Source organism: Lagenorhynchus albirostris, chromosome 13, assembly GCF_949774975.1.
Source record: "Lagenorhynchus albirostris chromosome 13, mLagAlb1.1, whole genome shotgun sequence".
Taxonomy (NCBI): domain Eukaryota; kingdom Metazoa; phylum Chordata; class Mammalia; order Artiodactyla; family Delphinidae; genus Lagenorhynchus; species Lagenorhynchus albirostris.
In genome coordinates, this window is record NC_083107.1 from 38,447,800 (window position 1) to 38,462,389 (window position 14,590).

The 14,590-nt window shown below is 45.1% G+C and overlaps 1 protein-coding gene and 1 long non-coding RNA gene across 8 annotated transcripts in view; one reads left to right on the top strand and one right to left on the bottom strand.

Moving 5' to 3' along the window:
* The window catches only part of BCL11A (BCL11 transcription factor A), a 99,151-nt gene that overhangs the window by 73,536 nt on the left and 11,025 nt on the right, over nucleotides 1-14,590 (top strand). For 4 of the 7 annotated variants that reach the window (XM_060169330.1, XM_060169336.1, XM_060169331.1 and 1 more), the window contains one exon: nucleotides 10,033-10,134. The exons of the other annotated variants lie outside the window; for them this stretch is intronic. In XM_060169330.1, coding sequence (XP_060025313.1) covers nucleotides 10,033-10,134 — 102 coding nt within the window. The remainder of the gene's footprint in view (nucleotides 1-10,032; nucleotides 10,135-14,590) is intronic. 7 annotated transcript variants of the gene reach the window in all.
* Nucleotides 5,687-12,024, bottom strand: LOC132531501 (uncharacterized). The gene is made up of 3 exons (XR_009544114.1): nucleotides 11,890-12,024; nucleotides 7,413-7,599; nucleotides 5,687-5,855 (listed from the first exon to the last, which is right to left on the bottom strand). It is a non-coding gene; the product is annotated as an uncharacterized LOC132531501 (long non-coding RNA).

Below are 14,590 nucleotides of genomic sequence, written 5' to 3' on the forward strand. Positions count from 1 at the left end.
AGGGAGAGGGGAGTGTCTCTGTTCCTAGTGGACCTGGGAGACCGTGACACGGGCGGCTCCGGGTCAGTCTCACGGCTGGTGCTGCATGGAAATAGAGTATAGCTGAGGCCTCATTGCCCAGGCAGTCTTAGATTCAAAACAGGAAATGATACTGGGGACTCCCCTGTGTGTGTGTGGGGGGGGCGGAGGAGGGCCCTTGATGTCCATGGAGACGGGAAAGGGGACGGTGGCCTCAGGGTCCAAAGAGGCCAGGTCTCCACAAGCTGAGTTCCCAAGTGGACCTGGCCAGGGGGCGGAAGGGATGGTGTGTTCTTGGTTTGAGGAGCTTGGAGGAGGCTGATAACTTTGGGTGTTGCCCCCGTTGTATCAACGGAACTAGTAAGCCCGAGCACGGCCAGCAGCACCCACCCTGCGGCTGGACTGGGGCCCCTCGGATGGCTGCCGATGATACACGTGCGCATGTCCATTTTTATTCAGGAAATTCTTTCCAATTTGGTCAGTGGGATAAATGAAGGATTCGGAATTGGGTAAAAAGCCAGGAAAATATCTCTGAAGCCAAGAAAATAGGCCACCAGTCAGTAGGCTGTGTCTGCCTCGCCTTTGTTCTGTAGGGCTGTCAGAGAGGTTGGGTCTGAGGCCAGGGCTCGGAGGAGGAAGGTGCTGAGGGACTGAGCAGATGGTAGCAGAAGCTGGAGGAGCGTGTGGGCGGGCAGAGGCCTGTTTCTGAAAGAAGGACTCTCTGCCATGGGACGAGGCCTGGCCTCGAAGCCCCAGAACCCTCCTTGATTCAATCTCACCTCAGGCAAGAGGGCAGCCTAGTTTTGTTCCTGAAGAAATGTCAGAGCCTGACCTGCTAGACCATTTTTTTTTTTTAAGTTTGTAGAGCTTTGAAGCCTTAAATTAGTTCTCATAATTTCTGAGCAGTTCTGTATTAACCACAGGACATAATAGGTTTTAATTCTGGAGAATGGCCAGTTCTGGTTCTAAGAATCTCTTGGCCAAGATTGTCACAGAACATTAGGCCCATAGAGTGTGCCTTCCCCATTTCCCTGGACACGCACACCCTATTTTATCATCCCAGGAAGGCAAGTGATTGCCTGCAAGTGGCTGTAAGACTAGTGCCCGGACACTCTGCCTCACCCCACCCGGAGGTGGGGTGAGTGAGGTGAGTGAGTGGTGATGAGGGGCAAAGGTTGGTCCCCAAGTCAGTGGACAGGACTCTGAGTTCCAGCTCTGCTCTCACTGCCTGCAGCAGGGTGCCTCTGAGATCTTCTGTCACCTGGGGAGGTGAGGATAACACCTTCCCTCATCCCACAGGATTACTGTGGGGTCAGAATGTGAGGAGAAGGCTTTGGGAAGAAGATAAAACCCTCCACAGCGGCCACAACATACTTTCTCAAAAAGGGCCAGGCTTGGAGGCTACCCGTGCTTCTGGGCCCGTTTCCTTTAAAGGTTGCACACATCAGTCCTGGAAGATAAAACCAGAAAACTCTCCAGCTCTCTGGGCCTGCTCACATCTACCAACCATGCCTCTCCCCTCCAGCAGCATCACTGCCCACATCCCACAAACGTCCTCCTCTGCAAGGCCCAGGGACACCTGAAAATAACAGGGGTCTTCTTATAAGTGCCAAGCTTGGTTTTCTTAAACTTATTCTGGTATTTTCTTAGACTGATGAAAATGGAGATAGGGAGGCAATAAATTACGTTTGGTAGTTGACACAGATAAAAAGGCTCGGGGTGGCCTCTTCAGAGGAATTTGGGAGTTGCATGTTCTGCTTGCTTTGATAGAGAAGTCCTTCTCTGCCCTGGCTGGTGTTATCAGAATTAAACGTTTGCTGAGCAAATGGTCAGTCTCACTGGATCCACCTTTACAGCCCAAAGGCCTTCCTCCCCTCAGTTGAAAATGCTCGTTCCCTCAGACATCGAATCCTTAAATCATGGGGAACACACGTGTAGTTTTCAAGGCTTTCCAGGTGCTGGGGCTATGATTTTCCATCCTTTTCTTCCTTTCGCTGTGCGGTGAGTGGGGTCTGCGAATACCTTTGCGTGAGACTGGATGATTTGGGCAAAAGAAACACGTTCAGGACTTCACCTTCTTTCATTCCTCACCCCTTCTTCTAACCACTGCAGTTGAGCCCCACTTTAAGAAAGCCCAATACACACCAAATCTCATCAATGGAAACTGATAAATTAGAGGGTGATTTTTCACATTACAGAAAGATTGTTAACTTTTCAAAAGGTTTCCCCGCAGGGTTCCTTTAAATAGTGAGCTCCCCCACTGAATTTAAAGTGTTTGTTTACAGATCATTAACTACTTGATGGAGAGGTTCGGGAGGGGGTGGAGGAAGAAGCACTTAAAAGGTAAAAGTGTCAGAAGCCCTGCCAATCTGGAAGGGTGACGAAACATCCCTGAAATTACCTCCGTTAGCAAATGTGATTCAGTTTACAGAAATTCAGTTGACACATGGCTTTTCAGGAACCCTTCAGGTTGGCTGGGGCAGGGACCACAGGACGCTGGGGCCTTGCCTCTCTGGTTTGGGGCGGCTGGGAGAGGATTCTGGCTTTTCTTAGAGTCCTGTGCGTGCCCTCGTGTGCAGTGGGTACCAGGCTCTGACATGAGGCCGAGCTTTGCCACTGGCCTTCGGGCACGGGCAACAGAGACCTTTCCCCTTGACGTTTAGCCTGAGCTTGTGGGAAGTTTCTTCCTGGTTCTCTCTGACCTTCAGTCTCTGTGGCTCAGGACTCACCTAGGTTTCCTGCTTGAAACTTAGACAGGTAAGCTTTGCGCGACTGTGCCCCAGGAGGTTGAAAACCACCACCAGGCCTACTCTCTGAGTCTAAGAATTAGCCTGGGGACCAGACCCAGCCCACAGAGGCCTGTAGGTTTTTTTCTCATCCCTGCAAGTTCATAAGGGGCATAGACCCATCCTGGCCAGCTTCTAGGATGGCCCATAGTAGGTCTCTTAACTGCGTCCAAGACTCCTGCCCTTGATCTGGTCTCAAGGAGACTCAAGACTGGCCTGGGAGAAAGAACTCATCCATCTTAATCCAGTCTTCTCTTTTTAAAGATGGGAAAACTTAGGGCCAGAAAGGGGAAGGGATTTACTCAAAGTCATGCTTAGCCGGGAATGGCAGAGTTGGGATTGAAGAACTTAAATTCCTGATTTTGTTCTAGCAGCTCTCTCCAGAGGAATGAGTCCCTAACATCCTGAAGGAAGAAAGGAATCCAGAGAGAGTTTCAGTGGGACCCACGAAGGAATAGATTGGGCAAGGCCTCTTTAAAAGTAGTTCCCCAATTCCCCCAAATAAGCTGAAAAATAACCTCAGGTAGACGCAAGCCTGCGTCCACACGTGTACACTCCCTCACACCCCACCACACACAAACAAAGTCCTCCAATGAGGACTCAGAGCGGGAGTAAGGTTACCCCCGCTCTTCCCGTGGCTCTGAAGAGAAGAAAGGGGGGAGATTTGGAGGGAAGGTCAAGGTGATGATTGAAGAGACACAGAGAAGTATAGGAAAATCTCCACCTTTCTTGCACAGTCATTTGTTGAAGATGTGTCAGCAAGTACAAGCCCATGTGAAACTGGCAGTGCTACATCTGAAATAGATTATTTAAACCGGGGAGGCAGGGTTGCAGGAAGAACATGGCTATCAACACTTGTTTGTCTGACTCAGAGGAATAGAACACAGTGAATTCTGCCTTGGTAGACCACTCACCACTCATCAGGGGGCAAAACAATCAGGGTGGGGGGAAACAAAACAGGACAGATGACCTTTCATAGTTTCACCAGCGTCCACGTGGCCGCATCCATTATTGTAAGAAAATGTGGTGTTTGAAAATAAGAAGTTGTGGAAGGTGAATCCTTCACAAAAGCCCTCAGAGGGTTTATTTAGATGACCATATCCTCTGTTATCAACAGGATGGATTGGTGAGTAATATTTTGATTTAAATGTACTACCTGTTGGGCCCCATTTGCTCTGGGTACACCTCGAGCTTTGCTTCTCTTGGGGCATCAATACCTGCTTTTTTCTTTTGGCTAGAAAGTCCTTCCTCTTGGCTCTCCAGGTCCAGTTCCTAAGTTCCCTTTTGCCTAAAGCCACTCTGCTCCCTTACAAATGGAAGTTATTTGTGTCTTTTGAATTTCCGTTCAGTTTATCTGTGCCTCTCTTATGACACACTTTTTACTTTGGAGCAGAGCGATTCCTTTCCAGGCTTATCTTCTCTACTAGATGGAGGTTCCTGTAGGGAAGTCTGTGTCTGACTTTTCTTTGCGTTGCCCACAGAGGTAGTCCATTGCTTGGGGCAGTATAATCGTTCACTGAGTTCGGGCACTCAGTAAATAGTTGTTGAATGAATGCGTGAAAGAATGAATGAATGGAATTTATCCTGGGTACACTCGTCTTGCAGAGTGAGGTACACAGTTAAACAAAGGGAAAAAAAAAGACTGTCCTAAAACAATTTGTCTTCTTATGAGCTGCCCTTCCAGTCTCCTCGAGAAGTTCCACCATTCTAAGGCAAGAGCTTAAAATGTAATAAAAATTTATCTAATTCATGATCAAGTGAAAATACTTAGGGCCCAGAGCCAAAAAATATTATTGGAATGAACTTTTTTCAACACCCTAAATTTAACCAGTTGGAATTCTTTTTTTTTAAGTACCATCCTATTCAACCTTTTGAAATGAAGGATTTGCCTTTTAGTGGGAAATCTGCATTTCAACACAAAGATGGAACACAATGTCTTTGGCTTACTTATTCTTCAGAAAAGCAAGTTCCTTTTTTTTTGAATTATATGCTTTGCTTATGTTAAAGACACAGATTGCAGAAAATTTTGTTTAGGCCTGACAGATTGGTGGCTTTCATTCTTTGCATTTTTATAGATAAAGGGGCATGAAAGATGTCATCTCTCCTCCTCACTCATAGAGTGGATGCCTAGGGTGAGAACCCTTAAAAGGTGAAATTAGTAATGTGTTGTTAGGTAATCAAGGCTCTGAGGTGATAGGCTTGGTCAAAAAAGAAAAAAAAAAGTTTTTCAATGAGTGATTGATGAGATGAAAGTCATTGGTGAAGTCTCTACGAATATAAGGACCATAAACAAGTTTCAGCAAAGAAATTCTATAGTGTGATGTCTGAAGAATTCTTGCTTGCTTTGTATATACAGAGCATCACGATTCCATAAAATCTTAGCTAGTGAAAAAGCATAGTGATGGGGAAAACACTCATGTAAATGCTCATTTCTAGAACAAAAGGGAATGCGATTTTGACATATCAGAAGGTTAATTAAGAAGTCTGTGAGCAGTGATAAAGCTGGCGCATTTTCAGTTCAGATTGACACAACTCAAGACACAGGCATTGCTAATGTTGGCTCTATAATACTCTAAAAAGTCACAGGATCTGAGAGATGGGGGCTGGTATCTGCCTTAAATGGAGGGTCAGGAGCTAGAAGGAGATTTAGTGGATTTGCTTTCCAGTTAGATATAGAAGCCTCTATCCTAGACTAGCTGCACTGTAGTTATTTTTGTGATTTATATCCAGTGATATTGATAGAACGGGAATTGGTTCGTTCAGGGAACTTTACAAACTTTCGGGATGCATTTTAAGTGTAGTCTGTAAGTTGGCTACTGGCTGAGGGCAGGGAGGGGACTTGAGAATGTTGGAGCTAGAAGGGGCGGTAAGTGTCCTTATTTTGGCCTGTCACCAATATAGAGATCCCTCCCCATCATAGTGGGTTGTCATCTTCTCTTTTTTTGAAGACGCAAGGTGAGTGGGAGGTCACGCTTCACAGGGTAACCCTTCCTCTTGGGGATGGCTCTACTTCTTTGGTGCCCCATCTTGCTGGGAAAATAGGGAAGTTATCTAGAAACATATGGTTAAGAAAAGAAATACATAAATGCACATATACGTTTTCGTGAACGGCGAACATCTATACGTGTATCTACTCCTCTAGAGAGGCCTGGGTTTTTAATTCCTATAAAAGTCAGCACCCGGATCAGTCATTCAGTGTTTTGGAAATAATGCTTTGTGCTCAGCTGTTTCAGCACATTTGTAGATCAGCGGTATTACTTGTTGATTGGTAGACAGTGATGTGGCTATATGACACACCTAGTGATTAGTTTCAGAAACAAATAACAGGTCAGTAGTAAAGGAAGCTTTGAGATGTTCTTGGGGTAACCTAAAACTTGATTTAGTGATCTTCAATTCCAGGGACATCCCACCTGGTTTATAGAGCTCTGTGTCAAAAGTCGGTCCCGATGCATATAGAAATCTAAAGTGACCGATGCATAACATTCAATCAAAACCATTCCCAATTTGTGGCAGATTTTTTAATGAGACCTGAAAGATAAGATTCATTATTTGTTACTCAGCCATAAGGAAACATGGCAACCTAATAATACATAAGGCATTTCTGAGGCCCTAAAGTGGGAATGCTGGGTCTGGAGAGACTTTTATGAAACAGAACAGGTTAAAATGCTTTTCACCAGAGGAGTACAAGGCATTTGAAAAGATTAATTCAGAGGAGGGCAACACACTGGAGAGTCCAGAAAGGGAAACAGGAGTCCAGTGCTTACTGCATCCGTGCGGCGTGCCATAGCTGCATTTGCAAACATTTCCGCATTTATGGAAGCAGTGAGGACACCATCTGCCTGACATAAGCTGGTTTGGATGTTATGCAAAGAGCGTTCCCTATTTGAGTCTGGGCCTGTTCCGTGTCCTGGTCAGTGAGGGAGGGTGGAACCTTGGGTTCCACATGGAGGGATCCTTAGGAATTTTCCCAGGCTTGCTCTGGTCCTAAAGGAGGTGAGTCCCAGACAGAAGGGATGAGAGCCTCATAGCCAGGGGATCTCTGGCTGCCAGGAGAACATCAAAGCTTCCAGCTTCCATTCCTCCCCTCATGCTAAGACAGCCCTTATGAAACTGGATTGTGCGTACGAATCACCTGGAGTGCTTGCTAAACATAGATTCTTATACTCTACATCCACTTCCCCAATCCCAGTGTTTGATTCAGTAATTCTGAGGAAGGACCTGAGACATTGCATTTCCAACAAGCTCCCAGGTGATGCTGATGCTGGGCCTGGGTCTACACTTTGAGAACCACTGCCCTGAGAGAACCACCAAGGAAATAAAGAGAGCATAGCTGGACCGCCCACTTCCCTGCCAGCCACCGGAGCCCACCTCTCCCTCAGTCAAGGAGAACGAAATGCAGGTGGGAGGAGAAGAGGCCCTCAGTCAAGGGCAGCCTGGGAAGGCAGAGCTGCTGGTTGAGGGTGATGCTTAGAAGCATTAATTGTGAGACTCTACTCTGCCTAAACTGTGATGGAATAATTGAAAGCATCATAGCAAGAAGTTAAACCCTAGGGAAGCTATTAACAATTCAGCATTTCCAGTTCCTGTGGGAATGTTGATTCTACTTACCAATGAGAACGTGTTCAGAGATGTGTTTGGCGGGAGAGGCTGCAGAATCAGCTGGGGTCCCCATTGTCTTTGGTTTGACACTCTTCATGGAGGAAGAGAAATGCAAGTATGAGTCTCTCTCACGAAGACAGTGTCAGTAGCTTGTTAGGCTGATAGGAATGGTTTGTTTCTCTTCAGCTGGCTGATTCTGCAGGGGAAGCAGAAGTAGAGGATGAAAACAGTGGGGGGTGAGGCAAGGTGCAGGAAATAGATCAGGTGTTTTCCAATTTTGAAACCAAGTCAGTTCATTTGGACCTTTTGAAAGGTCCACTCAGCACCTCTGGGCTGGACTCTTCCCCAAGAGAGGTTCTTCCTCCGAATGGGTCAAGAGAAAGAGATCCCTTCTCACCGGTACTTCTTGAGCAGTACAGACCAGGGTGGGAACGACAGAGGGGAGGAGAGAGATGGATATCCCAGAAAAGAGCACTGGACTGGGGAGTCAGTGCTGTTCTTCACTTTTGTGGTTAACCATCATTATAGCTGTGAGCCAGTCACTTAATTTCTCAAAGCCTCAGTTTCCCCACCTGTAAAATGAAGGCATTAGACTTGATGATCTCTAAGGTTTTTTACAACTCAAAACCAAACCCCAAACCAAATAATGGGGGCAGATACTCAGACACTCTCCTTGATGAGCCCTCACGTCGCCTTGTGGCCTAGTGCTGTGGGGAACTGGGCCAGGCTGCTACCCCCAGAAACTCAGCTTGCTCTAGGCCAATGGGTTAGTAGATGAGTTTGCCAACAGGAGATGCATGCAAGTGGTCAGGCCTGGACCAGGTTAACGGTTCTCCCATTGCTTGCTGGGGGTCTATTTGAGGCACCTCAGGGTCTTCCCAGAGTAAGTGGCAGGGAATATGAAATGAGTCTTTCCCAGTGTGAGGGTCCAAGTACCTTGTTGCTTTTCTGCTGGGGTCACAGTACTCTGTTGTATGGGTCTCCTAAGAAACAGACTTCAGTCTTGGCGACAAACAAACTTATTAAATAGCTGAGGCAAGAACAAGTGCAAAAATGGATTCTCAGATTTCTCGTTGAAAAACACTATGACTAAATCTGTAGTTAATTTTACCCTTGCCTCTCAATTCATAGAACGTAAGCAGTTAGATGAAGACATGCTTGCTTTTTAAGTCTAGTCTTCCTGCTTTTGCTGGTTCATTTTGTGGCATTTGTTTTGTTTGGGGTCAGGGAGGAGGACAGGCCTCTGTAGATGGTCTCGGGCTAGGCGGAGCCTTCGTGGCAGCCTCCCTGGACAGGCCCAGTAACGACAGATTTATGCCTCTGTGTAAGAGCTTCCACGAGCAACACGCCATTGTTACCCACCAGGCTCCTCATGAAAGGAAACCTTGTGCTGACTGCCCTGGCTGTTCTTGGCAGCATGATCTATAGAAGGAGAACAGGATGTATTTTACACTTGAGACCTGCTATCCTAGAGTATAACAACAACTCTTCTAAGTGCTCTTAATATTAAGCTAATGGAAAACATACTCTGTTTACTCACCATCAAAGTCTGTTTTTCTTCTCTCCCGCCTCCCCCAGTCATCACAAACTCCAAGCCTCTAGGACACACGGAGTGTCCCTGCTCCATCTCTCCTCCACTCTGTCTCAAGGTTGACCTCTCCATGCTTGGTTAGCTCAAGGTGGACTTGGAAAAGCTAGGAACTCACCACATAAACCATACAATCCCCAGGTTGCCCAAACCAAATATTTCCTTTCTCGCAAAAATCTCACAAGAATGGCTTGATTTACAGCTAGATTTATGTTTATCAGTGTGAGAAGTCATTTTTCCTCACCAGAGTGCAACCCAGTGCAGTAGAATAGAGAAGGTGGGCCACGTTTTTCAGGGTGTTGCTATTTTTGGAAAGTTGCTTCGCTCCTTGTCATTGAACGGTAGGATTCCTTACCCTTAACGTGAGGACTTGGCCAAAGTTATCTTAACCCCAGAAGTCTAATCTTTATTGCCCACTGCTTCGTGCTGTAAGAAGCCATGTCTACGTGGGGTACTCCGTGGATAGAATTCCAGGTCCTGAGATGCCCAAGGTTTCCCTATCACTGAAGGTGCTGTCATAAAGAGTGGGACAGGAAAGGCCGAGTGGGACTCTGTTCTAGAAGAAAAGATTCACAAATCTACTCATTTCCTGTTACCGTATTGTTTTTTGCTTGAGCTTGTCTATAAGTAAAGTAAATGTATGCATGTAAACCAGCCTTGCAGATAAATCCCCCCATTCTACCAGGCTGCCAGTCATATTACCAATTTCCCCCTTGCTATTTACACATCTCTTATTGAAAGACAATAATCAGACAATAACAAACAAACAAATGAACCAAAGAACCCCCGCCCCCCCTGCTGCCCCATACCTAAAACAAACTCCCTTCCCTTTTGTCAAAAAAGACCAAAATTAGAAACAAAGCGGAACTGTGGGAAAGAACTCACCACTGTTCTTTTGATATAGGCCTTGGGCCTGTTAACTATCTGCAAGGCTGTTGTAATGATGTTAATCTATTTTAATGGAATTGAAATGTGATATCCTGTGGTTTAAGATGCATGTTGTTTATAGCTTTAGTGCTTGATTTTGGGTTTCTTTCACAGATAAACTTCTGCACTGGAGGGGCCTCTCCTCCCCTCGTTCTACACACGGAGCTCTAATCCCCACGCCTGGGATGAGTGCAGAATATGCCCCGCAGGGTATTTGTAAGTTGAGCATTATTTCTTCTACAAACGTCCATGTGTGTAGAGATGAGAGTTTCTGGAAATTACCCTTACTTTTTAAGTACTGAAAGGAGTTATTTCCAAAATACATTGGCATCTGCATATGTATATTCCATTACTCACTTGGCACCCAGCTCCCCCAATCCATTCAGCCCTAAGTGGCTTTTTTCCCTCCCCTTTTTCTCTCTCTCCTTACTGAAGGCATGGGGCTGGAAGCAGCTCATCCCTGCGGGTCTCCTCCCCAGGGTCTTGTGTGGCTCCATGGCTGGTGACTGAGTATATCTGTGTGTTCAGGGCCCATTGTATTGCTGGACATTTACTCCCATGGCCTCATTTAGGACTTCGGATTTACTCCATGGCATATGTCTTTAGCAGAGGCCAGAACTGAAAGGAGTCAGTTCACAGTTACTCTAGAGTTATCCTTATGCATGTTATATATGCATTTACGTGTGTATTTAAACATGGTATATTTTTATATATGCATCGTACATTATATATGTGCAGACATATATGATTTCTATTTGTTTTTCTCCTAGATTTAGAGAAAAATGCATAGCATTGTTGCTAAAATTCAAAGATACCACACACACCCCTCCCGCCATCACTGCGACTACCACCATCCAGTTACTTGCTTAAGCCAACTTTCATAGTGGGGAACTTCTTATGAAATTTAGATTTGTATGTTTATAAAAATGTTTTTGGGAAAAAAATGTTTTTGAAAGATGTTGTTTTAGAAGGTAATACAGTTTGCTTCTCTCTGTAGGAATAACATGCATGGCTAAAAAGTCAGATGCGGGGGTAGGGGTAGGGGGCCGGGGGATTGATTCCACCCCAAACACAAAAAAGCAGGTTCAAGAAGAAAAGAAGTGTGGCATCTAATTTGTATTTAAGGAAAATATTTTTAAAGTAAATGAAAAAAATAACCTTTTGTGGAAAGAAAAGAAGAAAGGGAATGATGTGTCGTGGAAAGGGAATAACAGACAGCAAAATGCAGGAGTTGGGGCCTTAAAGGTGACTGGTTTTCAGATGGGAGGTCAACTAGACCCAACCTTCTTGTGAATGGTGTCTGCAGGGCAGGGCCTGCGCCCTGAGATCAGACTGGAAGCTAGTTGTTTATTTTTATTAACTCCTAGGTCTAGGTAACAAAGAGTTATTGTATGAATTTCACAAGCCCTCAGGTCCTGAGGGCTGGGTGGTGCAGGGGTTAAAAGCACCTCCCCGCCACGCACCCCCCCCACCCCCCCACCCCCGCCCCCGGCACCCACAAGCCTAGCTGGGCAGAAGCCTGGGTTAGGTCACCGATTGTACAGTTTAGGGGTTTGGACTCATGGTTTCAAGTCCCTACATGCTGACTGGGTGGGGAGAACTCGCCTCGTTTTGCTGGGGGTGCCTGGGGCCCTTACTTGTCTGTGGGAACAGAGCCACCCTTGGAGGGAAGGGGTAGGAAGGGAGTGAGTTCTCTCTCTTGCTCTGGATCCTCCTGAGGGCAGGGAGTTTGATCTAGGGGGTGGGAAACCAGTAGCCTGATAAGGAGCCCCTGCCTTCTCCCTGCTTCCGGCAATGGGAGGGAGCCTAGTTTGCTGGCGCCCATGCCGGCAGGACCAGTTTAGGAGTGACCAGAACAAGGTATGTGGAAGTGGGTTGTGGGGATCCAGAAAGTTCTGAAGCAAAACTGACCCGCACCCCACTCAGCTGCCTTAACCAGTGCCCTTGGCTTTCAGAGCATTTAGCACTGACCTTGTGGCCTCCCTGCTGGGTGGACCATGGGCAAGGGCCTTAAAAATCACCCCCTCTTGCTTTCTTCTAACCAGGGCCTCCCCTTGGCCTGGGAAAGCCCGGATTCTGGATTCCAGTCTTTCCTCCAGAAGCCCTTGTGGGTGTGTAACGTGTGGTTAGTCATCGTTCGTGGTAACTAATCAAGCCTGGTAATAATGAAAACTCACGTTCATGTTGGACCTGGTAGATCACAGAGAGCTTTTATATATGTTTGTCATTTGAGCCTCACAATTCTTTAAGGTACTGTTTTTTACGCTCATTTTCCAGATAGGAAACCTAAGACTCGGAGAAATTAAATGACTGTCCCAGAGCTACCAGCTAGTAAATAGTAGAGCCAGGGGTCCCTCATAAGACATCACTCTTCTAAATCATGACTCTTGAGCCTTGGTGACAAACCAGGAATGGGGTTCTTCCTTTCCATACAATAAAATGAAATAAAGTAAAAGCTGTAGGTGAGCTAATAGCTGAGTTTAACCGTTTTGATGCCTCAAGTTCCCATGCTCGGGGCCAGGTCTCCGTTTATTGCTCTAAATCAAAACAATCCCAGTGAATGCCCAATGAGGCTCTCAAATTGAGAAGTTGATTTTCATCAGAGTAAATGAAGAATATTATTATATTTTACACGTCAATAAATCAATGTAGCCCTAATTTTGCCACACAGGAAATCAATTCTGGTCTTTCTAAACCATCAAAGATGTTATGAACAAAGTAATTTCACAAATTACAGCAAGTAACACATTTATTGATGACTGCAGTTTAGGAATTTAGAATCTGTGAGCACTGTAATATAATATGGTGCACTGGCATGAGCTGAGTGAAATACAGATTATATGGTGAAACTGTAATGCATCATTTGCTATTAGTGGACTGGTAATAATTACCAGTTTCAAAGCAGCTCTTTCCATGTAATCTTTAGTCTCAATCGTAACAGCCCTTCTCATTGACATTATGATTACACTAGCTGCCCTCATGATCTAGAATATCTAGTTGATGGGAATACTAAAATGCGGTAGTGAAAACTGTATGTTGTATGCTCATTATAAGATAAAATGCCATTTTCTCTAACCTGATGTATGAGAGAGAGGGGAGGGTAACAGCACAGTGTTAACATATTGTAGCATGATCACATAGCTTTGAAAACAAAATTTTAGGAAGCTCAGTGCAGCAAAATAAAATGGGCTTTTCTCATTTAAGCCTTTTTAAAAGGATCCAGATGAGACCCTTGATGTAGTGCTATATAGATTTCGGCATCTATCAATGACTGCATTCATGGTGCATGCAAAACCAGCATCGCTAATTGTGGGTCCAGTCCTGGGTTTCAATAGAATATTATAAGGTAAAATATGATTTAAAGGCATTTGTAGTGATGAAAGTGTTAACGACTTGCTTCAGCTGACAAATCTCCTTTTTACTTACCCAATTCAGATTGTCAGGCTAAATGTATGATAATAACACAGAGTCCTAGAGAGGCAAAGGAGAAAGCCACAGAGGGTCACGGTAGTTGGAACTAGATAGTTTTTTTCCTGCCTATTTAGGACCCAAGTCATTGTTCAACAACAACAAAAAATTTATGAAAATACTCTCAATGATGCTTTTTATTTCCCTTTGAAGAGAGAAGGCAAACAAAAATAGGCAGATAATGTGATACTAATGTCAGCGGTTTTCTTTCAAAATCTTTCTGCCTTTTTTTTTCTCCCTCCACATTAGCAAATGTTTGAAACCTAATTTTGGTATCTTATCATCTAATCTTGTTAAAGAGATTTACCCAGGAGTGGGATATATTGAGTGAGATTATAAATGCACTGTAAAGTAAATTACAAGGTCAGGGCAGGGAGTCCATTATTCAGACAAGTGCTTGAGTGAGGCTGGCTTGTTTTGGAATATGAGTGTTTGGGGCTCCTGAGAAGATGCTGCCAGCTTTTCTGACTTGCTAAATGGAAGAATCATAATTGATTAATTCCTCATTCCCACTCTTTAACTCCATGGTGAATTTTTTCCTTTTTCAAGAGTTACTGACAAATACTATCTGTGGCCTTAAGGAACTCCTCTTAAAAAGGGGGACTAAAGTGTATTTCTCATTTGTGCTTTATACAGTGTCTTTTTTGGAATTCCTGGGAAGTTACTGATTTTTCTCATCCTAGTCCTTTGGCCACCAGCATCTGAGCCCTTTTTAATGCTGAGTTGACTGGTAAACTGTTAGTTACTCCCTTGTTATATGTGTTTTTTAGTTTAGCTATCACCGAAAAGGAATGATTGGGAAGTCAAGCTGGCCCCTCTTTGCCACAGCGGCATTTCCCACTCTTGGGTTCTTTTCAGCGAGAGAGAAATAATGTGACTTAAGCAGGGCCCCTCTCCAGACGGCTTGGCTACTGGCCAAAGAGTTGACTAGCTGAACTGTATCTTTCTGTTTCTTTCTCAACTGGAGCTGAGGCTCAGCTGAGGGCGCAGGATGTTGTATAATTTGGTTCACGTTGTTAGCCTCTCAAAATAATGAGGAGGAGGCTAGCGTAGCATTTCTCAGCCTGCTGCCCTTCATGGTGCTGGCTGCTTTAACTGTTCTTAAACTAGGATGCTGTGTCTGCTTAAGTTGGCCCTAGACACTCCACCTGACTTCTCTAGACTCCCATTTGTTTGACTGGGGTGGACAACTCCTAAAGATTTG